The sequence below is a fragment of the Arvicola amphibius genome, chromosome 8, assembly GCF_903992535.2.
Source record: "Arvicola amphibius chromosome 8, mArvAmp1.2, whole genome shotgun sequence".
In the NCBI taxonomy this organism is placed as follows: Eukaryota; Metazoa; Chordata; class Mammalia; order Rodentia; family Cricetidae; genus Arvicola; species Arvicola amphibius.
Window position 1 is genome coordinate 78,065,824 of NC_052054.1, and position 25,936 is coordinate 78,091,759.

At 48.6% G+C, this 25,936-nt stretch overlaps 1 protein-coding gene across 2 annotated transcripts; it reads left to right on the top strand.

Moving 5' to 3' along the window:
• Positions 1 to 14,334: 14,334 nt before the first annotated feature.
• On the top strand, positions 14,335 to 20,588 carry Fbxo27 (F-box protein 27). Of its 2 annotated transcripts, none has more exons than XM_038339709.1 (6): positions 14,335 to 14,450; positions 14,796 to 15,176; positions 16,351 to 16,462; positions 16,547 to 16,642; positions 18,179 to 18,314; positions 19,609 to 20,588. In XM_038339709.1, the coding sequence occupies exons 2-6, from the start codon at positions 14,822 to 14,824 to the stop codon at positions 19,750 to 19,752; spliced, it is 843 nt and encodes a 280-aa protein (XP_038195637.1). In that variant the 5' UTR covers positions 14,335 to 14,450; positions 14,796 to 14,821; the 3' UTR covers positions 19,753 to 20,588. The 2 variants fall into 2 exon arrangements, with proteins under 2 accessions (XP_038195637.1, XP_038195636.1); XM_038339708.1 differs by having other exon boundaries at positions 14,419 to 14,597.
• The last annotated feature ends 5,348 nt before the right edge of the window (positions 20,589 to 25,936 follow it).

Genomic DNA, 25,936 nt, shown 5'->3' on the forward strand with positions numbered 1-25,936 from the left:
AGATCAGCCAGAGCAATAAAGTGAATCTCTGTTTCAGAAAATCCAAATAAATAAAAAAGTCAATCTTGTTTTTTTTTTTTTTTTTTTTTTTTTTTGTTTTTTAAGATGGGGTGTGTCTTGCTATGTAACCCGGACTGACCTCCAATTCTTTATGGTCCTGAGGTGTAGAATTACAGGTCCCCTCCTTTTTTTGAGACAGAGTTTCTCTGTGTAGCTTTAGAGCGTAACCTGGAACTTGCTCTTATAGATCAGACTGGCCTTGAACTCACGGGGATCTGTCTGCCTCTAACTCCCAAATGCCACCATGCCTCCCCACATTGTTGGGCTCTAATGTCTTCCTCGGGGGAGGGGGAAAAGCATGATATCTATGACCACAGACGCCAGAAGCCAGGTAGAAGGCTTTCGCCAGACTCATCTATTTAACATCGAGGAAAAACTTATTCACCCTCCCAGCACCCAGGCGTTCTGATCCTCTCATGCTCGTCTCTTATTGGTTAGCCACAATCAGGACCTCTGACAGCGCCTGTTGCTAGGCACTCAGGAAACACAGCTTGGTCGCTCCTTATTGGCTAGGCACAGACCGGTCCTCCGACAGCTCCAGGCAGACTCCAGGTTGGCCTTAACTTCCTACATACCCACCCTTTTTCATTTATTGCATAGGGCGCTCAGCGGGGACCAGAGTTTTTGCTCAGGCCTTGTTGACCCTGCCTCAGGAAGTTCTCAGCAACTGGATTGTGCCGTCTTACGTTGGCCCGCAAAACAAGCTCTTAGCCGTCTTTGACTACCAACCCTCGAAGAGCATTCATTCCTGGAGAGCAGCCAGGGTGTGTGGGGGGGGTCCTAAGCATGCATAACCTCCTGTGGAGGAGCAGGAAGGACACCTAGAGTCACGTGAGTTGATGGTTACTGGTGTTGGATCTGCTGCGTGAGACATTTGAGGAGAATAAGGGTTAACAAAACCACCCCACCAATTAATACATACGTGAACATCCAGGAGAGATCCAATAGCATTTTTATACTCCCCTACTTTTTAAAATAGGGTCTGGGGTTGGAGAAATGGATCAGTGGTTAAGGGAACTCACTGCTCTTGCAGACCTGGGTTTGGTTCCCAGCACCCACACAATAGGTCATAACTGCCTGTAGTTGCAAGGGCTCTGCTGCCCTCTTATGGCCTCTGCATGTACTGCATGTATATGGTGCACAGACATACATACAGGTAAAGGATCTATATACATAAAGTAAGAATAAATAGATTTTTAAAGATGGGATTTTATGTAGTTAGGAGTTGCCTCTAACTCCTTAGGTAGCCAAAGATTACCCTAACTTCTGATCCTCGTGCCTCCACTTCCAAATGTGGTGACAGTGGACCTGTTCCACCATACTGTGTCTGTCATCCTGAGCATGGGACCCAGGGCTCCCTGTGTGGTAGGCTAGCCTCTACCACCTGAGTCACATCCCCACCCAGATTTGGGTCTTTCTGAGACTAGGTCTCCCTCTGTAAACAAGGCTGGCCTCTAACTCAAGGCGATCCTCCTGCCTCAACAACAGGAGTGCTAGGATTGCAGAGGTGTCCAACCACATTCCCTCCCTGCCCTTTGAGAGCAGAAAAAGATTTCTAGCTACTGTTACCTAATCTCTGTCTCTCTGTCTCTCTCTGTCTCTCTCTGTCTCTCTCTCTGACACATACACACATACACACTACACAAACACACACACACATACACACACACACACACACACACTCCTACCAACAGTGGGCCTGAGGGAAGAGAGTGGAAATCACGTAGAACTTCTAATGCCCATGGAATTATTTGTGCAGTCCACTTCCGGGCCACCAGGGCAGCAGATAGTCTCTGTCTCTGTGAACCTGACTGGCCAAGCATCCCCCAACTTCTTGTTCACACCTCCGGGAAAGAGAGGGTGCCGGCACCTGGATTATCACCTCTCTGCTGCTGTGATAAAACATCATGACTCAAGGCCACTTAATGAAGAAAAGGTCTCTTTGGGCTTATGGTTCCTGAGAGTTCACATCTCTAACCATGAGTAGGAAGCAGAAAAAGCAAACTGGAAATGGTGGCAATCTTTTTTTTTTTAATATTTATTTATTTATTATGTATACAATATTCTCTCTGCATGTATGCCTAAAGGCCAGAAGAGGGCACCAGACCCCATTACAGATGGTTGTGAGCCACCATGTGGTTGCTGGGAATTGAACTCAAGACCTTTGGAAGAGCAGTCAATGCTCTTAACCGCTGAGCTATCTTTCCAGCCCCGGTGGCAATCTTTTAAAATCTCAGATATTGCCTCCAGTGACATACTACCTCCCACAAAGCCACACCTCCTAAACATTCCACTAACTGTGGACCAAGTATTCAAATACATAAGCCCAGTCAGACTATTCAGACTTCTATACATCACTACTCCATATTCCAGCATCCTTATCCCTCAAGGCAGTCAGAGATAAGGCCCCTGTTTATTCACACACACACACACACACACACACACACACACACACACACACCGGCTGACTGCAAGCTGTATAGTGTGCTCCAGCTTCCCAACTTTTGTGAGCTGTCACCCCTGCTGGGGTGGCTTTTGATGATGCAACTGCCTTTGAGTCATTTCTACTCCTGAAAGTAACCCCAATAAAACTCACTGATTCACCAGTTTGGGCTTTGTTGGTATCCTGTTTTGTTTGGTCTGTGGGGTGAGTAGATTTTGTTGATCTCTCCCCAGGAACAGTGTTGTGGCAGGCCCCCACAGCGGACTCCGTGATCAAAGTACCACTCAGGCTGTAAAATTCATCCTGTCAACAGTCTAGTCCATCAAATCCATAGTTCTGGGAAAGTCTCTAAATGGATTAGCCTTGCTTTTTGGCTTCTGTGGTTCTGCTTCTGGCTAGATGTTCTTGTTAACTGAAGTCTGTCAACCCAGAACATGGTTTTTGTGCTTAAAAGCTCGTTCTGGGAAAGGCTCCGGGCTACGCTGTGACCCTCAAAGCCCAGTGTAGCTGTCAACAAATAAAGGCTTCCTATTGACTTAAACTTATGTCAAAGTGGTCTTCTCTGGTGGACAGACCACAGTAGTGTCACATAACAGTAACAGTTATAGCCCCAGTCCTCCATTGCTTGATAAACTCCGACTTTACTTCACTGTGGTTCCTTCTGAAAAACTATTTCCTGAAACACAATCAAGAATTCCAGTTCCACTGAGTATAGTTCTTGAGAATTCACACCACGGCTGACACAGTCCTTTCACGGACACCGCCAAGAGCTCTTTGTGGCACACTTACCAGGTTCGGATTCTCTGAGTTGAAAGATTAGCCTATATTCTGTCAATATGACAGAATACCCCAGGCTAAGCATTTTATAAAGAAAATATTTTGGGGGCTAGGGAGGTGGCTCCATGGTTAAGATCACTGACTGCTTTTCTGTAGGACCTGGGTTGACCTCCCAGCACACACATGGTGCTTCACGCCTTCTGTCATTCCAGCTTCAGGAGATCCAAGGCCTCCTCTGGCCTTCACAGGCACCAGGCACATGCGTGGCACATAGCCATACATACAAGCAAAACACCAAGACACATAAGATAAATAAGTAAAGAATAGACTAAAACAAAAGAGGTTTATTTTGTCTTACAGTTCAGATGTGCCAAGGTTGAGAACCTACAGCTAGCTCTCCTGCTAGCAGCACCCCAAGCTGGCACAGGGCACCAAGCGGTCTCTCTTTTTATAATGCTACCACTTTTACCACAGGAGCCCCTGCTGTGGATAATGCTTTTATATCCTGTAAAAACCTGTCACTTGTATTGATCAGATAAAATGCTAATTGGCCAGTATCCAGGCAGGAAGTAGAGGCGGGACAACTAGACTAGGAGAATTCTGGGAAGAGGAAAGGCGGAGATGCAGTTGTCATCCAGAAGCAGAGGAAGCAAGATGAGGATGCCTTACTGAGAAAAGGTACCAAGCCACATGGCTAAACATAGACAAGAATTATGGGTTAATTTAAGTTGTAAGCACTAGTTAATAATAATTAATAGAAGCCTCTGTGTGTTTCTTTGGACTGAATGGCTGCCGGACCAGGCAGGACAGAAACTTCCATCTGCAAACCCCACCCTGATGCCCTATTTATCCTAACCACACACCAAAGACCCAGACTCTATATACCAAGACCAAATTCAATCTTTACCCTAAGCCTGGTAGCGAGAAGGTCAGAGGAGGGTTCAGATCCCCTGGAACTGGAGTTATGGATGGTTGTGAGCTGCCCTGTGGTGCTGGGAACAGAACCAGGTCCTCTGCAAGAACCATTGCTCTTACCACTGCACCATCTCTCCAGCCCCCTACAAAGCATTTTTAAGTTTTTTATTTTAAAATATTTTTAATTATCTATGTATTTGTATTTTATGTGTATTGGTGTTTTGTGTACATGTATGTCTGTGTGAGGGTGGCAGATCCCCTGGAACCAGAGGTACAATCAGTCATGAGCTGCCAGAAAGCATTTTTTTTATTGTTGTTTTGTTTTTCCAAGATGAGGCTTCTCTGTGTAGACTTGGCTGCCCTGGAACTCACTCTGTAGACCAGGCTGGCCTCAAACACACAGAGATCCACCTGCGTTTGCCTCCTGAGTGCTGGGATTAAGATATACAAAGCCACCATCACCCAGAGACAAGTTTTAACCAAAGAACCAAACCGGAAAAGCACACTAACTTGCTCCTCGTGTAAAGGCCATGCAAAGTGCTCCAGTCAGGGAAGGGAGTGTTCCCACATGAAATCATTGCCACTTGGAGGTTCCTGCCCCTAGAGCCCAAGCAATCTTGAGATTCTCTCAGCCAATTCAATGACTTATGGGAGAAATCTAAAACCATCCTGCTATGGTGACCAAGAACATGAAAGCAGACTTGGGTCCAAAGTCTTGACACAAAGGCAAAAGCCAGGAATTGAATCTTTGAAGTTGAGGTTTACTCAAAGAGCTGACAATCTGAGGGTAAATTCAGAACAAACCACTAGCAGTGTGCTGGGCTGCTTGTGATGGGTGTGCACACATCCCTTCCTACAGAATGAAGAACAAGTGTGTTCTCACAGTGTAGAATCTAAAGGGCTTGAGACAGAGGTGGGGGAGAGTGGCTGGAGAGATAGCTACATAGTTATGAGCACTGGCTGCTCTTGCAGAGGGCTTGCAACCAAACAGTTGCTAACACCAGTTCCAAGAGGTCTGATGCCCGCTTCTGGCATCAAGAGCATTGCATGCATGTGATGCACATATACATGCAGGCAAAACACTCAGATACATAAAAATGTCCCTATTAGTATAGCCATGGGTCCTCCAGGTTGGGGAGGAGAATTAACAGGGGTGTAGATGAAGCCAACAGATTTCAAGGATGTAGAAATTGAATTGGTCCTCCCAGGTCATGGAGCTGAGGACACTCCCAAGAATAAACTAACCCAGAAGGCCAATCTCTGTCTAGGTTCTAGACCATAAGATCTTGTAGAGACAATATCAGCAACCCTTCCCCACTTTCCCACTTTGAATGTAAAAGATGTTAGGTCTTAGCACTCAATTTTTCTCAAAAAGTTTGACCTCTGTGGTTCATGATGAAGTCCCCAGGTAGGGACATTTTGAAGTCTAGCAATTTGTGCCATGAGTTGACACAATATCCAAGAGTCAAGGGTTCTTTTCTGGAGAAAAAAATCAGAAGAAAAGTGTCTTCAAGAAAGTGACAGTATGATGTCCAGAGGTATTGACATAAAAATCTAGATCCTCAGTATGATGTCCAGAGGTATTGACATAAAACCTAGATCCTCAGTATGATGTCCAGAGGTATTGACATAAAAACCTAGATCCTCAGTATGATGTCCAGAGGTATTGACATAAAAACCGAGATCCTCTCCTCCCCAAAAGACATCTGTAACTTTGGAAAGAAATTTTCCCCACCCCCACCAATCAAACATGGGAGACTCGGGCCTCTGTCCATGTCTCCCCCACCCCGCACTGGTTAATGTCCGCTCATCTACCAGATGACCTTTAACTCGCCCCATTCTAATACTTTAAAAGGGCAGACATGCCAGAGACCTGTATTTTGTTTATAGTCATCTTAAATTCACAAGTTAAGTAAACTATTCAGAAGGTTCTATAGGGTAAGTTCTGGGCCTAGGAAATTAACCCAGTATCTTATCTCCTTGAGACCTGCAGGCCCCAGGCTTTAGAAGCAATTAGCATTTCCTTTGTTAGTTAACAGTCACAGACCCTCAATATTTCCTTATCAGCTAAGGATGTCTCCAGACCTGACATTCTAGTTAGATCAACAATATTACAGCATCCTACCTACCCTCCCCATGCCTGTTTGCTATATAACAGCTCCTGAGGAAAAATAAAGTTGGCAGCTTGATCAGAAAAAAAAAAAAAAAGAAGAAAGAAAGTGACAGTAAAAACTCGGGGTCTTATGAGAAGGGCAGGTAGGAGCCTGGCCCCATCAATAATGGGGAGTAGCCCTGTCTGTGTAAACCACACCAGGAAAGATCCAGATTAGTCACAGCCCGGAGCTGCCATGTTCCTTGGGAAAAGAATTGGGGTCATTTGGACTTTCTTGAAATCCCAGCTAAGATGGCACCTGGGTCAGACTGAATTCCCATTTTAGCTGTACAGAGATAGCCAGAGGAAAACTGAGAAGCACACGGTCGTTGCATGAGGCACTCCCCTTCTGAGGAGCTCCTACAGGGCCACCGAAGTGAGACTCGGTGATCTTTGTAAGTTCACTGGAGTCTGGTCAACTGATCGGGAAGGCTTCATGTTAGTCCAAAGGTGCTGGGGTCAAGGATCAGCAGAACTCCCCAAACCTGAGACTAGCACCAGGCTCATGTCTCAGCAGGTGAGTACAGAGATAAAGGGGGTTTATGGACTAGCAGGAGACAGAGACACAGCACTCCTGAGAGCTATAGCAAGGTGTCAAGACTTGGATCCACTCAGATCAGCTGTGGCATTGATAGAGCATGAAACTCTTAATATCAGGGTCATGGGTTCATGCCCCACATTGGGTGCCAATTTGTTGGCATACAAAGGAGTTCCACAATGGAGCCCAGAATAGCCAGAATGGAGTATAACAAATGTTTATTTATTTGGGGATAAACTCACAGAAAGGATAGTGATCCACAGTCCTCTATTTACACTTGGAATTGGAACCGAATCCAGCAGACAAGAGGGCTGCATGCTTTTCCTCTGCATTTATAGTACATTTATAGTACCCAAAGTGGACCAGTATCTTAAAGGCTATTGGCTGAGGAGTTCCAATAGCACTCAGCAGTCACCAGAACTGCCCAACAGAGAGCACCCTAAAAGTGCATTGCTGTTGTTGATTTTTTGGGGGGTTCTTTTCTTTTTTGTTTTTGTTTTTTTTTTTTTTTGTTTAGTTTTTTTCGAGACAGGGTTTCTCTGCAGCTTTAGAGCCTGTCCTGGAGCTAGCTCTTGTAGACCAGGCTGGTCTCGAACTCACAGAGATCCGCCTGCCTCTGCCTCCCAAGTGCTGGGATTAAAGGCGTGCGCCACCACCGCCCGGCTGGGGGTTCTTTTCTTTAAAAAATTTACTTAACTTTATTTTATGTGGACTTGTGTGAAAGTATCAGATCCCCAGAAACTGGAGTTACAGACAGTTATTAGCTGTGATGTGGTTGCTGGGAATTGAACCTGGGTCCTCTGGAAGAATAGCCAGTGCTCTTAACCACTGAGCCATCTCTCCAGACCCCTGTTTTTGACTTTTTGTTTGGTTTTGTTTGTTCATTTTTGTTTTGCTTTTGTTTTTCAAGACAGGGTTTCTCTGTGCAGCCCTGGCTGTCCTGGAACTCACTCTGTTGACCAGGCTGGCCTCGAACTCAGAGATCTGCCTGCCACTGCCTCCTGAGAGCTGGGACTAAAGGCCTGTGACACTACTGACCTTTTATTTGGTGTTTTAAGAAAGGCTTTTGAGAGTTAGGCTTGGTGGTGATGTTTTCAATCCCAGCCCTCAGGAGACAGAGGCAGGCAGATAGCTCTCTGCAAGTTGACTTGGATAGATTAGATGTGCACAGCTACACACAATCCTTTCCTGGCAGTGCAGCACCCAAGTCTTCCCCAGCAGCTCTAGTGTCAAACACATCTAGACCCAGAGAGCATGAGCCCAGCCGGCCTGAACCAGTTCTAGGGTCATGCATGTGCTAGGTGAGAAAAACCTCTACTGATCATCTCATGCCTAGACATGACTAAGTGTACGCATGACCAAAATTATTCACATCTGGGAAGAAGGCAGACGTTTCTGTGTTCTGATCAAAACAAAGCAAAACAACAGTAACAAAAAAGAAAAAGAAAACCCCACCCATGCCATTGCCCTAGCAAACAACAATTCTACAGATTGGTCCCATTAGAGAACTTGGACTTCTAGAAAGAGTCCCTGCTGCCCTCTTACTCTCTTTTGTTCATGCTTCACTTCTTGGCCACAACTGTAGCCGGGTGGTGGTGACGCATGCCTTTAATCCCAGGTAGAAGCAGGCGGATCTCTGTGGGTTGGAGGACCAGGCTGATCTTTGCAGTGAGTTCCATGACTGCCAGGGCTACAAAGAGAAACCCTGTCTTGAAAAATCAAACCAAAAAAAGAAAAAGTCCACAACTGTTGTGAATGTTCTAAACATGCAATGCAGTTGTAAACAATGTGCAGTGCATCAGTAAACACCGGTGAGTGGGAGGGGCTGCGGGAGGAGGCTGGCCACGGGGCTACAGAAACCTTCTTCTGCACTACCTGACACTAAGTGTGTTCTGACCCTACTTGCATTGCATTTACCACGTAGACATATAGAAAGTGGGGAATTCAGCTGAGCATGGTGGCGCAGGCAGGCCTTTAATACCAGCATTCAGGGAGCAGAGGCCAATGGATCTCTGGGAGTTCAAGGTCAGCCTGGTCTGTGTAGTGAGTTCTAGAACAGCCAGCACACCCCCCTCATGGGGAATTGTAACCGTTCTGACAAGAATAAAGATATTCTAATGAGACCCTTGTGTCTCTCAATCTATCAGAAGAATGAGCATTTCCTCAGGAATCTCATGATGGAAGAAAGAAAACGCCCCAGGCAGAGGGGAGCCTTTTTTTCCAGGGAAGACGTTTCACACAGCAACTTGTCAGAATGAGCCTGACGCACAGGCTGGGCCACACCTCGACACTGACTGCTCGAATGTGCACGTCCCTGGCCTCTGTTTGAATTTTAATCTCACTTTAGGATCCACTGGATTTTTGGTTTGTTTCCCTAATGTGGCTACATCGATTACATTCCTCTTTTCTGCTTTTCATTAATAAAAAGAGAACCAATAAAACACTATCAGGAGGGGACTGAGGGACAGGGTCACAAGGACCTGTTGTGGGGTATCCCCAGTGAAGAGTGCTCAGACACTGATGGAGGACTCTCATTGGTTAATAAAAAACTGCCTTGGCTTTTTGATAGGTCAGGATTTAGATAGGTGGAGTAGACAGAACAGAATACTGGGAAGAAGGGAAGTTAGTCAGACGCCATGCCTCTCTTCTCTGGGTCAGATGCCCTGGAGCCAGCCGCCAGGTCAGACATGCTTAATCTTTTCAGGTAAGCCACCACCTTGTGGTGCTACACACATTACTAAATATGGGTTAAAGCAAGATGTGAGAATTAGCTAATAAGAGGCTGAAACTAATGGGCCAGGCAGTGTTTAAATGAATACAGTTTGTGTGTTTTTATTTCGGGTGTAAAGCTAGCCATGCAGGAGCCTGGTGGTACGAAAAACAGGCCTGCTAGCCTCACACTACAAGACACAGATTTAGGTCAATAGAAAGTCTTTATCAGCTGGCCAGCAACTACGCTGGGTGTTCAGGATTCCATTGTAGCCCCACCCTTTCTCAGGATGAGCTTTTAAGCACAAAAACCAGATTCTGTGTTGACATACTTCAGTTAGCTAGGGCTGTTAGCCAGAGGCAGAACTAGAGAAGCACAAAGGTTAATACATTTAGAGACTCTCCCAGTGCTATGGACTTTGAAGACGTAGGCCTTTGTTTTTGTTTTGACCTGTGGGGCTGTCTGCATGTTGAGTCTTATGACCTGAATGGCACTTCCATCTTGGAGTCAGCTGTGCTAAGGTCTGGGGACCCATTACAGCACCCAGGTAAAAGGGTTCGGGGAGGGACCACGCAGGAGCTTCGGGGAGATTACTGGAATTTGTACACAACTCTTTTGTTTATTTTTCTTTTGAGACAGTCTTCCACTAAAGCCCTAGTTGGCCTTGAATTCACAGCAATCCTGCTGCCTCAGATTCCTAGGTGCTGTGGAATTACCTGTGGAATTAATCTTAATAATGTTTTAATTATTTATTTATTATGTATACAGTGTTCTGCCTGCATGTATGTCTATGCACCAGAAGGGGGCTCTAGATCTCATTACAGATGGTTGTGGGCCACCACCATGTGGTTGCTGAGAATTGAACTCAAGACCTCTTGAGGAACAGCCAGGGCTCTTAACCTCTGAGCCCTCTCTCTATCCCCTAAGTCTGATTATTTAACAGAATGCTGAGAAAAATGGATCTGAGAAGAGGGTGGGGATGAAAGCTGGGTGATGAGAGAAACTTACAAAGGGTGTTTGGGGTCCCCTGGAGACCTGCTTGGTTTCAGGTGAAAGCCCCGATTCCCCCAAGGGCCAGAGCCCTTGTTGAGAAAGCCTCCCTGTTCTCAGGACTCCTCTCCCACCTTCCTAGATGGTGTTGCAAGGAGCAGGTCATGGACCTGCAGGAGAAGGGTCTGTGGCCAGATGGGCTGGACAGTGATGGTGTAGAGGTTGCTGCCCCTGACTGGTGAGTGCCGTGACAGGAATCACTGGGTCCTTAGTTTATCTAGCATGAAGAAGGACCTGAGTTCATCTCCAACAGTGGAAAAAAAAACTTTTTCCCAACTTTTTCTACACAACACCCAGGGAGATTGCAAAGTTCTGATATGCAAGGTTCATAGCATACCCATGAAATCCGCGAGTCCAGCCAGTGTAATACGGCCCATGCCTGCAATCCCAGCATTCAGGCCATGGAACAGATGTACTGGGAATTCCTGCGCATTTAGCCACCTATGAAGACCCTCTGTTTAAAACCAAGAGTCCTATACAGACCCTGGTGTGTGTAATAGATTTATGCTCCACACTGCCCTGGAGCCCTCCTCCCCCACTGCCCCTCCCCTGGAGCCCTCTCTCCCCCTCTCCCCACCCCTGGATCCCTCCCTCCCCACTCCCCACCCCTGGAGCCCTCTTCCCCCACTGCCCCTCCCCTGGAGCCCTCCTCCCCCACTGCCCCTCCCCTGGAGCCCTCTCTCCCCCCACTCCCCAACCCTGGAGACTTCCTCCCCACTCCCCGCCCCTGGAGCCCTCCCTCCCCCCACTCCCCAACACTGGAGACCTCCTTCCCACTCCCCACCCCTGGAGACCTCCCTCCCCCACTCTCTGCCCCTGGAGCCCTCCCTCCCCCCGCCCCGCCCCCCCCCCCCCCCCGCCCCTGGAGCCCTTCCTCCTCACTCACCTGGAGACCCCACTCCATTCACCTAGCAGTGATGATCCTGCTTCTTGGCCCTGTGTTAAGTTTTCAGAAGATCTACCTACTGGAGAATGCTGGTCTTGGAGAAATCCCCTCCCTGCCAGCTGCCTCTGATTCAGCTCAAGACCTCACCTCCCTGTCCCCAACATGGTCCCTTGTCATTTCCTGCTTCTGCTTCAGTTTCTTTAAAGTCTGTCACTGACCATCAAGGGACTTCTCCGGGAAAAAAACAGGAAAGACTTTGAGCACAGTCATGATTCTCTGTGATTATGGAATGTTTTAAAATATCCCTTCATTAAGACTGAGCGTTGCTCACAGCCACCTGCAACTCCAGCTTCTAGAAGTCTGACTCCCTCTTCTGGCCTCTGCAGGCACTGCACTCGCATGCACATAACCATAATTAAGAGTAAAAATAAATCTTTTGGGGGAAACATGGGAAGGATATGGCCTCACTAGGTAGTCTTAGCTGTCTTGAAACTCGCCATGTAGACCAGGCTGCCTTGAACCCATAGAGCTCTGTCTGCCCCTGCCTCTGCTTCTCAAGTGCTGTGATTATTTAATAATAGGTTTATTATTAAACTTCATTATTAAAAACAACTTTAACTTATTTTTAAATGTTGCAAATAAAAAATCACATTTTGAAATTAACCAGACCCAAATCTTAAAAAGAAAATATTTTCATTGTAATAAACATTGAGAAAATACTATGTCTGCAATTCATATCTAGCAGTCATGTCATAATAACTTTACTATTTTGTCTGAACTGTTCCCGACCTTGTTTCATCTTGGTCTTTTTTGAGGCAGGCGCTCACTGCGTATCTACCATCCTGCCTCTGCCTTTCTGGTCTAGAATTAAAAGCATGGGCAGCTGTACTCATCTTGTTTCAGACTGCAGAATCCCTCCATGCCTTCTGGACCACAGACTAATTCAAAGATAGGGGAGAGTTTAAAATGTTGCAAATCCAGACCTGGTTATCTTGAGCCAATCTTTAACCTCCATTGCCATTTATGGCCATCCAGCTGTGTGACCTATCGTCTTTGTGACTCTTAGGTAAACCTTTCGGAATGTAAAACTCGCTTCCACCAACCCAAAGGACAGAAGTCAGGCAGCACCTGAGGCCTGTGACTAAGACTCACTTTCCTGAACTCTACTTACCTAACGTGTTCATCAAGATATTTGGGGGGGGGGTTGGAGAGATGGCTCAGCGGTTAAGAGCATTGCCTGCTCTTCCAAAGGTCCTGAGTTCAATTCCCAGCAAACACATGGTGGCTCACAACCATCTGTAATGAGGTCCAGTGCCCTTTTCTGGCCTTCAGGCATACAAACAGACAGAATGTTGTATACATAATATATAAATAAATATTAAAAAATATTTTAGGGGTGTCTTGATTTATGGTTGCCTTTGTTCTCTGCTTTTTTAGTTTTTTGTTTTTTAGTTTTTCGAGACAGGGTTTCTCTGTGTCGCCCTGGCTGTCCTGGAACTAGCTCTGTAGACCAGGCTGGCCTTGAACTCACAAAGACCCACCTGCCTCTGCCTCCCGAGTGCTGGAATTAAAGGTGTGCGCCACCACCACCCAGCTTCTTTTCTTCTCTTTATAGCACTTCATGGAAGATCTGGGGAGACAGAGCCAGGCGGATCTTGGCGAGTTTGAGGCCAGCCTGGTTTACAGAGGGATTTCCAGGACAGCCAGGGCTACAAAGAAGTCAACCATCCATCCAACAAGCAAACACAAACCACGGATCTGTCACAGCATCGGAACATGGCATTCATGCAAAGCCTGGACCTGAATCTGTGTCCCAGTCAGGGACACTCATATTTAGCTCCAGAATAAACAGTGAGAAGTGTGTTTTTGTATTGACTAGATCGTTTATTGGTTTGTTTTGTTTTTGAGACAGGGTCTCATGAAGCCCAAGTTGGCTTGTAACTCCCTCCATAGCCAGCCAAGGACAGTCCTGAATCTGTGACCCCATTTCTTCCACGGCACCAGAGCTGGGATTACCGGCACACCTGACCACGCCCATGGGTGCTGGAGAAGGATCCCAGGCTTTCGTGCATGCTAGGCAAGTACTCTCCCATTCCCAGCACCTACATGGCAGTTCACAACTGTCTAAAACTCCAGTTCCAGTGGATCCAACACCCTCTTCTGGCCTCTGCAGGTGCTAGGCATGCACACAGTGCATGGACATACGTGCAGGTAAAACATAACATACAGAAAAAATAACCCCCAGCACGTGGGAGGCAGTGGCAGGCGATCTCTGAGTTCTGAGTTCAGGGCCAGCCAGGCCAGGTCTACAAAGCAAGTTCCAGGACAGCTACCAGGACAGGTAGGGTTCCATAGGGAAACCCTGTCTTGAAAAACAAACAAACGAATTAACTAATTAACCTTAAAAATGAAGCAGAGGCAGGCAGGTCTGAGTTTGCCACAGTGAGTTCCAGGCCAGCCAGGCCTACAAGGCGAGACACTGTCTGAAAGGAAAAAAAACTCTGCACCTACTAGCTGTGCGGTCACTTCGCGAGGCCACTTGGCCTCTGCGAGCCTCAGCGTTCTCTCCTGTGATGTGAGGACAGAGATGCGCTAACTTGGCAAAGGGAAACAGCAAACTTTAGCTGATGCTTTCGGTTGGGGGGGGGGGGGTATTTTCGTCCTCTAAAGCCTGCCTTTTCCTGTAAATCACGAATGATTATGTTTGACATTAAAGGTGACTGGCTCAAGGCGTTTAGGGGTGGAGCCTCCCACTCGGATGCCTGCCAAAATAATAGTTATTGCCAGATGCCAGGCATCTACTGCGGATTTAGGGTCATTCCAAGTGTCGAATTGTTGCAGACTCGCTAAGACTACCCCAGAGCCCCGGCATAGTCTGTGTCGTCAGGTGGATTCCCACGGTTTCTCAGCCGGAAGGAGGTGGGGTCTGGAACTAAAGGGCTGGGACATTAGGAAATGAGAGGCCGGCGAGTCTCAGAGAGGTCCCACCTGGCAACAACAGCGGCGTTAGCAGGGCTAGGGCTATGCGGTCCTCCAGGCCGCGGAGGGGAGCTGGCAGGGGTGCTGGTGAGCGTCAGCGGGCTCGGATGGGGTGGCAGCTGCGGGGTGGGGGTAGGCTTGGGGACAGCGAGGCGGCGAGGGGACGTGGGAGGCAGCGGATGGCTTTGGGGCGTCTCGGGGCGCGCGGCTGCAAAGCAGGGCAGCGGAAGCTGCGCGTCGCGGAGGCTTCTGGTCACTGACTTCTGATTCCCTCCCCTCTTGCAGTCTCAACTAGGCGGGGCGCGGGGACCATGGGTTCCTGGACTTCCAGGGCCCGGGTCCCCACGCCGGAGCTTGATCCCCGGGAGACGCTGGACCTGAGCCGTCTGCCCCCGGAGCTGCTCCTGCTGGTGCTGAGCCACGTGCCCCCGCGTGCGCTGCTGCTGCACTGTCGCCGGGTGTGCCGCGCCTGGCGTGCCCTGGTGGACGGCCAGGCCCTGTGGCTGATGGTGCTGGCCCGGGACCGCAGCGCTGCCGGCCGCGCCCTGTTGACGCTAGCCCGCCGCTGCCTGCCCCCGGCCCGCGAAGACAGGCCCTGTCCGCTGGGCCAGTTCTGCTTGCGAGGACCGCTCGGACGTAACCTCATCAGCAACCCCTGCGGTCAAGGTGAGGAGCCCGGAAAGTGCTGCTAGGGCGGGGCCCCGAGAGAACCGTTGCGCAAGGTGAAGGGCGGAGCCACGAGGAAGCCAATGGGCAGGGCCACGAGAGAGTCGACCGGAAGGGATGAAGGACGGAGTCACAAGATAATCGATGGGTGGGCATGAGGGGGCGGGTCCACGAAGGAGCGCCCATGAGAGAGGATGAGGAGCGGAGTCACAGGATAATTGATGGATGGGGGTGAGGGTGTGGTCATAAGGAAACCAATGGGAAAGGATGGAGGCGGGATCACAGTGGGCCAGATGGGAGTACGCAGGGCAGGGCCCCAAGAGAACCTATAGGAGGTGCGGAGTGAGCCACAAGGGAACCAATGAAAGGGGCTAGGGCGGAGTCACAAGCTATGTAATGGGCGGGGCCTAAGGGACAGGTAGGGCAAGAAGCAAGTCCACAGGTGAAGCAGAGGGAGGGGCTAGAAGTGAGGTCACACTTGACCCAGTTAGAGTAACTGGAAGGACCTGACCAACCACAAGGGAGCTTGGGAGGGGACCGAACTCCTTATCCTGGGAGCCACTGATGAGCAATTAAAATTGGTACATAAATATTTTTATTTGATTGACTTTTGCATTTTTAAATGTATTTTTATTAATGTATATGTGTGCTTGTTGGAGGTCAAAAGAAAGACATTTCCCCAGGAATTGGAGTTACAAGGAGTCTGTCTACTGGCATGGGAGCTGGAAACGGAATTTAGGTCCTTTGGCAACTCCTACCTTTGAATGTTTTTAGTAAGCTTTGTTGTTGTTATTTGTGGGCTGGACAGATGGCGGTTAAGAGTACACCTGAACTCAGTTCCTAACACTCACCTGGAGGCTCACAACCACTTGTAACTCAGGAGTCCAAGGGAGGTCCCACTTCCTCTTCTGGCCTCTGCTTTGGCCTCCCAAGGCACCAGGCATATACATGGTGCACAAACATACATTTTGAACTTTTTAAAATGATTAGAGTGTGTGCGAAAGGTCACGGCACAGGTAGGGGCAGTCATAGACCAACCTTGTGCAGTCAATTCTCCCCTTTTATTTTTCCATGAATTGTTAATCCGTTTCAGACTGTGACTGATGGGGGAGGGGGGCACTTGAATTTGACAGCAGTCTTAATGCCTCAGTCTCCCTGGTGCTGCGCTTTACAGAAGGCCTGCGCAGGTGGATGGTGCAGCACGGTGGTGATGGCTGGGTGGTAGAGAAGAACATGAAGCCCGTGCCTGGGGCCCCCTCGCAGACCTGCTTCGTGACTTCCTTCAGGTAGAGGCCCCATCCCCCAAGGGCCAGAGCCCTCGCTGAGAAAGGCCTGCCTGTTCTCATGACCCCTCTCTCCCGCCTTCCTAGCTGGTGTCGCAAGAAGCAGGTGGTGGACCTGGAGGAGAAGGGTCTGTGGCCGGAGCTGCTGGACAGTGGTGGTGTGGAGATTGCGGTCTCTGACTGGTGAGTCTGGGGACAGGAAGAGTCATTCGCCAAACCCTGGGGTCCCAGGGCGCACTCTTGTAATCCCAGCAGTTGGGACAATGAGGCAAAAGGATCATGGTCAATCCCAGGGTGGCACAGGTGAACTTAAGACCAGCATGAGCTATATAACAACACCTTGTCTAAATAGATAAATAACAACAACCAAAAAAAAAACCCTGAAATAAAATGAGTTCACATGAAGCACAGCTAGGCCCTTATAAGTGTGAAAGTGTGGGTACACTTGTGGAGCCTTGATCACATGGCCTCTCTCCCAGGGGTCAAGTGTTGCCAGCCTGATAGTCGTGTGTCTCAAGATGCCTGGAACAGGGCCAACTCCTTGTACATAATTTTTTTTGGTGCTTCATGGAATGCCTGACCAATTGACTGCTTGCCCACATGGTTAGCCACAGCCTCCGGGTGAAGTGACATTCACTTACAGCTCTAAATTGCTTTATGGATCTTTCTAAGGTGGCAGCTCTCACCTAAGCCTATCTGTGGGAGTGACTAACCTTTATCCTGTCTGGTGGACTGTTTGGTAGGACTGGAGTCTCCAACAAAGACACTCCTAGCAGGCATGGCTTCACAAACGCCCAGAGATCATCTTCCCAAGGCCATTTTATTGGGGGCAGAGACTAGAACAGGAACTGGGGATCAAACCAGGGCCTCGTGCATGCCAGGAGACACCTCCAACACTAAGCCACAAGTGCCAGGTCTCTTTTTAGTTTAATTTTGAGGCGCAGTCTCACCAAGTTGCCCAGGCTGGTCTTGGTCTTGAGAGACTCCTGTATCAGCCTCAGTAACAACTGGAATTACTCGCCAAAGTCAGCAGGCGCATCTCATAAGATCTGGAGCTCAGAGCAGATTCCGTGTGTGTGCCTCTGGTGGAGGGGAGAGGCCAGCCTAGTGGCATTCCTTGGGAGTGATCCACCTGCCTCTGCCTGCCCTACGCTGGGGTTAGAAGCATGTATCACTCTTTCTGGCTTTTCGGCTTTTCGGCTTTTTTTTCTTCTGAGACTGTCTCCCTATGTACCCCTGGCTGACCTGGAGCTCTTTGTAGGCCAGGCTGGCCTCAAACTCACAGAGATCCACTTACTTCTGCCTCCAGAAAGTTTAAATCTGTGTGCCAACATATCTGGCAACACCCAGCTTTTTTTGATGGGTGGGGGAGAGGGGGTTTATGACAGGGTTTCTCCATGTAGCCCTGGCTATCCTGAAACTTGCTGTGTAGACCAGGCTAGCCTTATACTTGAAGATCTGCCTGCTTCTGCCTCCCAAGTGCTGGGATTAAAGGCAAATGCTGGGATTAAGGGCACGCAACACCACCGCCTGGTTTAACACCCAGCTCTTACATGATTTCTGGGGTTCAAACCCAGGTCCTCATCCTCCTGTGGCAAACACTTTACTGATTTAGCCGTCTTGCCCTCAAAGACCCCTTTGAGGAACTTAATTTGTACCCACAGGGAGGCCAGCTACCTCCAAAAAGAGGTGAAATGTTCAGACCTCCCCTTCCCACAGGTGGGGAGCTCGACACGACAGTGGCTGTAGGTACCGTCTCCTTGTCAAGCTTCTTGATGCTCACCAGAACGTCCTAGATAAGTTCTCGGCTGTGCCAGACCCCATTGAACAATGGAACAACAATATCTACCTGCAGGTGAACCTCTGCCCAAAGATGAGCCGCTCACTGGGTGGGGAAAGGGTGGTGGGGACTGGGATGGTCCCATCGCCACAGTTAGCGCTGCATGATCAGTTGCAGTCATTTTACAGTCTCTTGTCTTTGTGTGTGTGAGTGTGTGTGAGTGTGTGTGAGTGTGAGTGTGTGTATGTGTGTGTGTGAGTGTGTGTGTGTATGGGGGGCTATGCCTGTCTGTGTCCTTGATATGTGGAAGGCAGAGAGAGGGATGCCATATGTCTTTCTAGAATCCTCCACCTTAGTTTTTGAGACGGTATCACTCACTGAACTAGGAGCTCATTGATTGGCTAGATGGCTGGCAAGCTGGAGCCACCTGTCTGCCCCCGGCACTAGAATTAAAGATGTGCCACCACAGCCAGCGTGGACGCGGGTGCTGGGGATCTGAACTCAGATCCCTTATGCTTGTGTGCCAGGCCCTTTATCAACGGAACCATTTCCCTAGCCCTGCCCTGTCACGTCTTCTGAGGCAGGACGTGGAGAAAGCTGGGCTGGGCAGTCCTGGCTGAAGTGTCTCTTGGCCCAACAATAGCTCTCAGACCGTGGCTGAGCTGAAGGGCCGGCTGGTCGTGGAGGGTGACCGTGACGACCGGCAGTCTGCAGGCCCGAGGCAGCCATGATGTGAAGAAGCACTGTTGATTTAGTTTTGAATCCCCTCCATGAGATCTCTGGGCCAGTCTACACTGAGACTCCTCACATTATGGCTATTCCAGGGCAGGCAGACTTTTTCCATGGCGGTTAGGGGGCCAGGAGACGTAAGCTTCAGGCACTTGGCCTGTTCTGATCTAGTTTGGGAAGTCACTCAATAAGCCTACTCAAGGTCACTTCTGTAACTCTTTTTTTGAGACATGGCCTTATGTATCCCAGGCTGGCCTCAAACTCACTATGTAGCTGAGGTTAGCCTTGCGCTCCTTCTGTCTCCCAGATGCTGGGAATAAAGGCAGATGTGCACAGTCACACCTAGAATTCCTGCCACATTCTTGCTGATAAAACCTCTTTTATTTGGTTGGGTTTTTGTTTGTTTCTTTCTTTTTGCTAGTTTCTTGCTATATAACCCAACTGTCCTGAACTCCACTGTGCAGCCTAGGCCATCCTCTAACTTTCCATCCTCCTGCCTCAGTCACCCATGATGACAGGGACTTGTCACCACACCTGCCCCTAGATCCCACCTGGTAATGAGAGCATGGGACTCTGCAGTGACATGGCCGCTGTCTGGAAAAGGAGGACTGTGACACTGACTGTCTCCTTCTGCCTCCAGGTCAGCCATGTGTTCTCCAACATCAGGAGGGGTGTCCGTTTTGTGTCTTTCGAACACTGGGGCCAGGACACACAGTTCTGGGCTGGCCACTATGGGGCCAGAGTGACCAACTCCAGCGTGATTGTGCAAGTCTGTCAGTCCTAGTCAAAGGCCACCACCATTTTGGCAAGACAGCCTGACTGTGCCTTCCAGGAGCTGGGGCTGCTGACTGGAATCCTTCATGAATCAAGCGCGCAAACCTTCCTGGCACATGTAACTCTAGGATCCAGTGGAGGGTCCTGCTTGGCCACGTTCAGAGTCTCGGACACTGGAGTCCTCCATCAGCTCTGCCCATTGCTGCTGCTTGGGTAGAGCGGGGGTGCCGGGTGCATGCTCGTCGCGAGGTCACAAGCTGCCTCCGTTTCAGTTCGATCTCTCACTGCCCTGTCCTCAGCACTGATCCCCCGCCCTTTTCTGAGACAGGGTCTCCTGTATCCCAGCTGAAAACCAAGGATGATATTATCCTCCTGCCTTTGTCACTCAGCGCTGGGAGTACAGGCATGCACCAGGACCACCCAGGCTTGTGCGGTGCTGGGGGCAAGCAGGGGTTTAGTGCAAGCCAAGTGTATATCCTACCAACCAAGAAGCATCCCCAGCATTGCCTCCTTGTCCCCCTGTTTCTGCCTCAGGGACATCCGTTGTCCCTTCACTGAAGCCCTCTGCTCGTGTCTGAACTTATCAGCTAGCAAAATTCCAATTCCCGTGTGAACCCAAGCGCACATGGCTACACCCGGGTCTCCTCATTGAAGGGGGTATCTGCCCACAGATTGTCTCCAAACAATGAGGAAGGGCCTAGAGCCCCGGCCCTGATCCTCAGGGACCTCTGTAATTGTGTAATATTTAAAGTTATTTATCATTTTCTCAAACAGTGAGAGAATAATAATATACCGGCAATATCTGTCTGCCAACTGCACTATAATAAATTGATTATTTTACCTAAACTGGTTCATATCTTTTTCTTTGTTGTGGTCTTTTTATGCTTTCTTCTATTGTTATTGCTGTTTTGAGACAGGGTCTCACTATATAGCCCTAGCTAGCCTGGAACTCACTGTGTAGGTCAGGCTGGCCTCAGCTGCGTTCACCTGCCTCTGCTGTGTGCACCACCACAGGCAGCTGCTCGTGTTGTGTGTGTGTGTGTGTGTGGTGTGTATGTGTGTGGTATGAATGTGTATTGTGTGGTATGTGTGTGTGTGGTGTGTGTATGTGTGTGGTATGTATGTGTATGTGTGTGGTATGTATGTGTGTGTGTGTGTGTGTGTACGTGCGCGTGCCCATGAGCACGCATGCTCTCTGTGCTTGGTGGAGGTGCATGTTCACCATAGCAAGCATGTAGAGCTCAGAGGAGCTTGAAGAAACCAGTTCTTTCCACTCTGTACACCCCAGGGACCCAACTCAGGCTCTCTGGCCTGGTGACCGGCACCTTTACCCACAGAGCCATCTTGGCAGCCAATATTTTGATCTTTTCATCAGACAAAGTTTTGCTATGGTATGGCTGGCCTGGAACTCATGACAATCCTCCTTCCTGCGTTTCCCAAATGGTAGCATAATAGGTCACACATACCCAGCTTCTTTCAGGTCTTGGTTTGGTTTTTGAGGCAAGATCTTGCGTAACCTAGGCTGGCTTCAAACCTCTGTCTAGACAACCATGACCTTGAACTTCTGATCCTCCTGCTAGGGGCTGAATTCAGGTCCTCTGTAAGAACAGCACTCAGTTTTAATCATGGATACATCTCTGCAACCCCCAAATTTTCTTTTTAGGTAGATTTATTTATTTATTTGTTGTTGTTTTGGGGTTTTTGTGTTTGTTTGTTTTTCATGATAGGGTTTCTCTATGTGATAGCCCTGGCTATCATGGAGCTCACTTTGTAGATCAGGCTTGCCTCAAACTCATTAAGATCTTCTGCCTCCTGAGTGTTGGGATTAAAGGCATGCCACTGCCCAGCAAGATTTATTAATCTATAAATATTTGCTTTTTTTGTTTTGGTTTTTTTTCAAAACAGGGTTTCCTTGTGTAGCTTTAAAGCCTGTCCTGGAACTTGCTATGTAGACCAGGCTGGCCTTGAACTCATTTGCTTTTTATTTTATGTGTATGAGTGTTTTGTCTATGTGTATGTCTGTGCATCGTGTGTGTGTAGTACCTGCAGAGACCAGAAGAGGGCGTCAGATCTAGAACCACAGTTAGATACAGCTGGGAGCCACCATATGGTTGCTCTGGAAGAGTAGCAAGTTCCCTTAACCTCTGATCCATCTCTCTTACCCCAGGTTTATTACAGAAGTTGTTAATGCCACAGACAGACAACAGCCTGATGGGGGATCTGAGGACAGTTCAGGTCCATGTGGCTAAGTTTGGGTTCCTTCTTAGGGGCTTCAGAGGAAAGGGAGGTTCTGGACCTTGTAATTGATGAATACCCACAGTCCGGATTGTCAGTCAGGCTGTCCACATCAGCTATGATTGTGGGTCAGGACAGAATCTGGAAAAACGAGTTACCTTAGTTCTGGAAGCCAAGCTATTGTAGCTTCAGAAACTGGCAAAAGTTTAACCAAATAAAGGGGCTTTACAAACTAGCCTGCCCCTTGTAAGAGGAGCCACAGTGAATCCACCAAACCAGACCATCCCGGGGTAGTGTACTGGAGATCAAACTGCCAAGGCTGTTTCCCTCTCAGGCTGGGGGTGGGCAGAGGTGGAAAGCAAGCAGATTCTATATGACCGCAAGGTGGAATCTCTGAATGGGTCCAGGTCTCTCAGGACTGACCCGGAGCCAGAGGCCCTAGCCACAGGACGACCTTGGAGGGCAGAGTAAGGGAGGTTCCTGGTAAACAAGCCCACCTTTAGGCTTCTCTTTACCCAACAGCAGTCCTTCTGTTTACCTGGTCAAAGCCCTTCTATTTAGGATACTGTCACCAGCACTGTCGTGGGAGGTGCTATTTTGGCCCTTACATGCCTGGGTAACAGTGATCAGGTCCAAGTCTGTACGGGAGATAATTATACGTTACAGCATAGGGAAGGTTTCACTAAGTTGTGACATCCAGTCCATTAGACTCAGTGCATTCTGAATTATATTTTAGATCAGCCTCATCACAGTATTTGAAGTGTTTGTTTCGGAGAGCGTGGTTGAGGCAGCACCCAGGTGGGGTGGGATCTGCCAGAGGCCCGAACACTGTAGAGGGAAAGAAACTGGGACTTAATCCCCGTGTTTAGAAACAGGAGAATGAGAGCCAAGGTCATCCTTGAGAGATTGGGGCCAGCCTGCACTACATGAGACCCTATCTCAAAAACATATCAAAACATTTCAACAAGGGCTGGAGAGATGGCTCAGTGGTTAAGAGCATTGCCTGCTTTTCCAAAGGTCCTGAGTTCAATTCCCAGCAACCACATGGTGGCTCACAACCATCTGTAATGGGGTCTGGTGCCCTCTTCTGGCCTGCAGACATACACACAGACAGAATATTGTATATGTAACAAACAAATAAATAAATATTAAAAAAACATTTCAAACAGGACACGACGTTCCCACCATTGTGCCTGTGTTGTGAGTGCCCCAGAGACCACCAGGAGTTGGAGTTTGTACGCCAAAGCAAAGAGCCCTTATTGCTGACTCAAACTTGGGCTCTTCTGTTCCCACACAGTGGCTGGTCAGGGGGAGCACTAAGCTCAGCTGTGGCAGGGTTTTTAAGGAGTAAAGGATGGGGGGTGCGTGGTAGGGGAATTCCAGATTCCTGACTGGGCAGGAGTGGGGTAGCAGGAGTCTTGTCAAACAGGGATTGGTGCTGGTATTGCTGTAAGGAAATTGGCAACCTATGTAGATTCAATCCCTAGCATTGATGAGGGGGAGTGAACCCTGATTAGCTATGGCCTTTTTGATAATGATGGGCCCAACAGCACCAAATGCAACATCCTGGTGAGACATATCAATAATGGGGACAGTTACTGGTATGGCAGCAGGGATAGGTGGGAACTTATCACAAACCTGAAATTGCTCTAAAACAATAAAGTCTAAAACGCATTAGAATGTTAGAAATTAACACAGGTAAAGTGCGTTCTCCGACAAAACAAAACATGCACGCAGTGACCTGGAAGACAAGTGTCCTGGAAGGGTGAAGGGCCAAGCGTCTAATTTTACCTGACCCATTAGCTACCTCCATGCAGCTTTTCAAAACTACCGAAGTGAGACTGTTTCCCTGGCCCCACAGACACTCCAGACCACAATCATAGTAAAAAGCCACGTTATGGAGACCTATACTTTCTACCTTTCAAGTGCCGTGCTCTGATTCCGGTGGCAGCAGAGAGCGAAGGTGGTTTTTACACAGGTTATAATTTCACAGCTTTCTCTGACCAGGTGGTCTCTAATGCACATTGCAAAGTGGTTTCTGCATGTTTGTTTGTTCTGGTTTTTAGTTCAGAGGGCTGGAGAGATGGCTCAGTAGTCCAGATCACTGGCTGCTCTTCCAGAGGCCCTGGATTTGATTCCCAGCACCAACAACTATCCACAACCCCAGTTCTAGGCAATCTCAAGGCCTGAGGCCCTCTTCTGACCTCTGCAGGCACCCATGACTCATGGACATGTGTGTAGGCAAAGCACCCATAAACATAAAATAGAAATCCATCTTTTTCCCCTCTAATTGTGAGTGTGTTGCAGTAAATTCAGCTAATGTAAACCGCACAGCTGGTCAGAGAGTGGGGCTGTGACCACAGCAACAGGCTGGTGTTGGCCCCTCCCCCTGCAGTCCATTCAGCCTCACCTAAGGTTTTGCACAGAGGTCCTCAGCCTTTTCAGCCCCTAGGGAGAACAATCCAGATGAGGGAAGAATGAAAATCGGCTCAGCCCAATTTAGATGACTGGTACTGGGCCAAGACTCATTTATTTTTGCCACACTAAGCACAATGTTGGGAAAAGAAGCTTTCAGATAGCAATTAACACAGCCCCGTGAGTACTACAGAGCTGAAAACATGTTTCCGTGGAAGCGCTTTACAAAGTCATCCCTAAGATGGCTTCTTGCTGACTTAGAAACTGTTATGCCCAGATCTGCAAAGTCCCCAAAAACCAACAAGAAGACTGAGTCCCGTATGTAAAAGCAAAGAGCCTTTATTTTATACAAGTTTGCAAACTCTGTCTCTCCGCATGTCCAACGTATTAGAATAATAGGAGAGCCCCAAACTTGGTTAGAGTTGGATTTTTATAGTAGTAAAAGTGGGAGTAAGGGGTTTCTAAGGCTCAGGACCCCTGATTGGCTGACATTTGTCTAGGGGTGTCCTGGTGAGTGTGTGTTGGTAGGTGATCCTCTCTACAAGGGTTGGAACATTAGGCATTTCCTTTGGATGGCCTGTTCTTGGGTGGTGCTCGGGTAATCTTAGTTTATGGTCCTTCTGCAACCAGGTATTGCTTCAGGATAAACTACTGAGACTCAGACCTCCGTTAAACTTATCGATGGCTGAGTTCTACTCTGGCAGGTGATAATGGTTGGAAGTAAAGAACTTCCTTTGGGTGGTCTTTTCTATTTAGCGTATCATGGCTGCTCCTACAAAATAGTGCTCAAGTTAAAGGTCTAGGGAGAATGACCAAGGTAAACAGAAGGCCTGCGGGTGTCAGGATTGGTCTGACCCTAAGATAACATCGAAGTCATCGGGGCACTGTGAAGTACAAATGGCATCTCTCACAAGGATGAGTTTTAGTACTGCTCAAAGTTTTAGGGGAAATGGTCTGGGACAAGTACAACATAAATCCTGGGATATACAGGCGGAGCCTGGCTCAACAGGTAGCAAACGTTTACCAAGCTGTGAACTTCATTCCAGGAAAAACAGCCAAATACCTTCTCCATTTGGCTAGAGCAATTGGCTCTGTGTTTCAACTTTTCCTGGCTTCTTCAGTGCCTAGCTGTGTGCACAGGACCTTTTTGCCCTCGGCAGCTTTGCTCCTTGGAAACGGAGTGAACCGTGCTGAGGACTCCCTGGATGTGCCCAGCACCGTAGCGTATGCATCTTGCATGTGGTTCTCTTCCAAGCAAAACCCATCTGTTCCAAACCTCGTCTCTGAGTTTCTTTTTTAGTCTGAGGAGGAAGTAATGGAAACAGCTCCTCTGAAGCTCACGTAGCGCTTTGGGCTTCTTTCCCACCTGGGCACAGGGCAGCTATAAGGTAGAAGGTCTTTCCCGGGCCTGGTGAAGCCCCATGCAATGCCAGCATTCAGGGAGCCAAGGTCTGTAGAAGGATGGGAGGTTCTAGGCCAGCCTGAACTGCAAGGCCAGAGCCAGACCCTATCTCAGCAAACATAACGCTGCTTTTAACTTTTAG

Excerpts from the sequence above, each read along its gene's own strand:
- Fbxo27 (XM_038339708.1), top strand. The coding sequence starts at position 14,555 with ATGCGGTCCTCCAGGCCGCGGAGGGGAGCTGGCAGGGGTGCTG. Across the intron at positions 15,177-16,350 it reads CAGCAACCCCTGCGGTCAAG|AAGGCCTGCGCAGGTGGATG; the intron begins GTGAGGAGCCCG and ends TGCGCTTTACAG. Across the intron at positions 16,463-16,546 it reads TGCTTCGTGACTTCCTTCAG|CTGGTGTCGCAAGAAGCAGG; the intron begins GTAGAGGCCCCA and ends CCGCCTTCCTAG.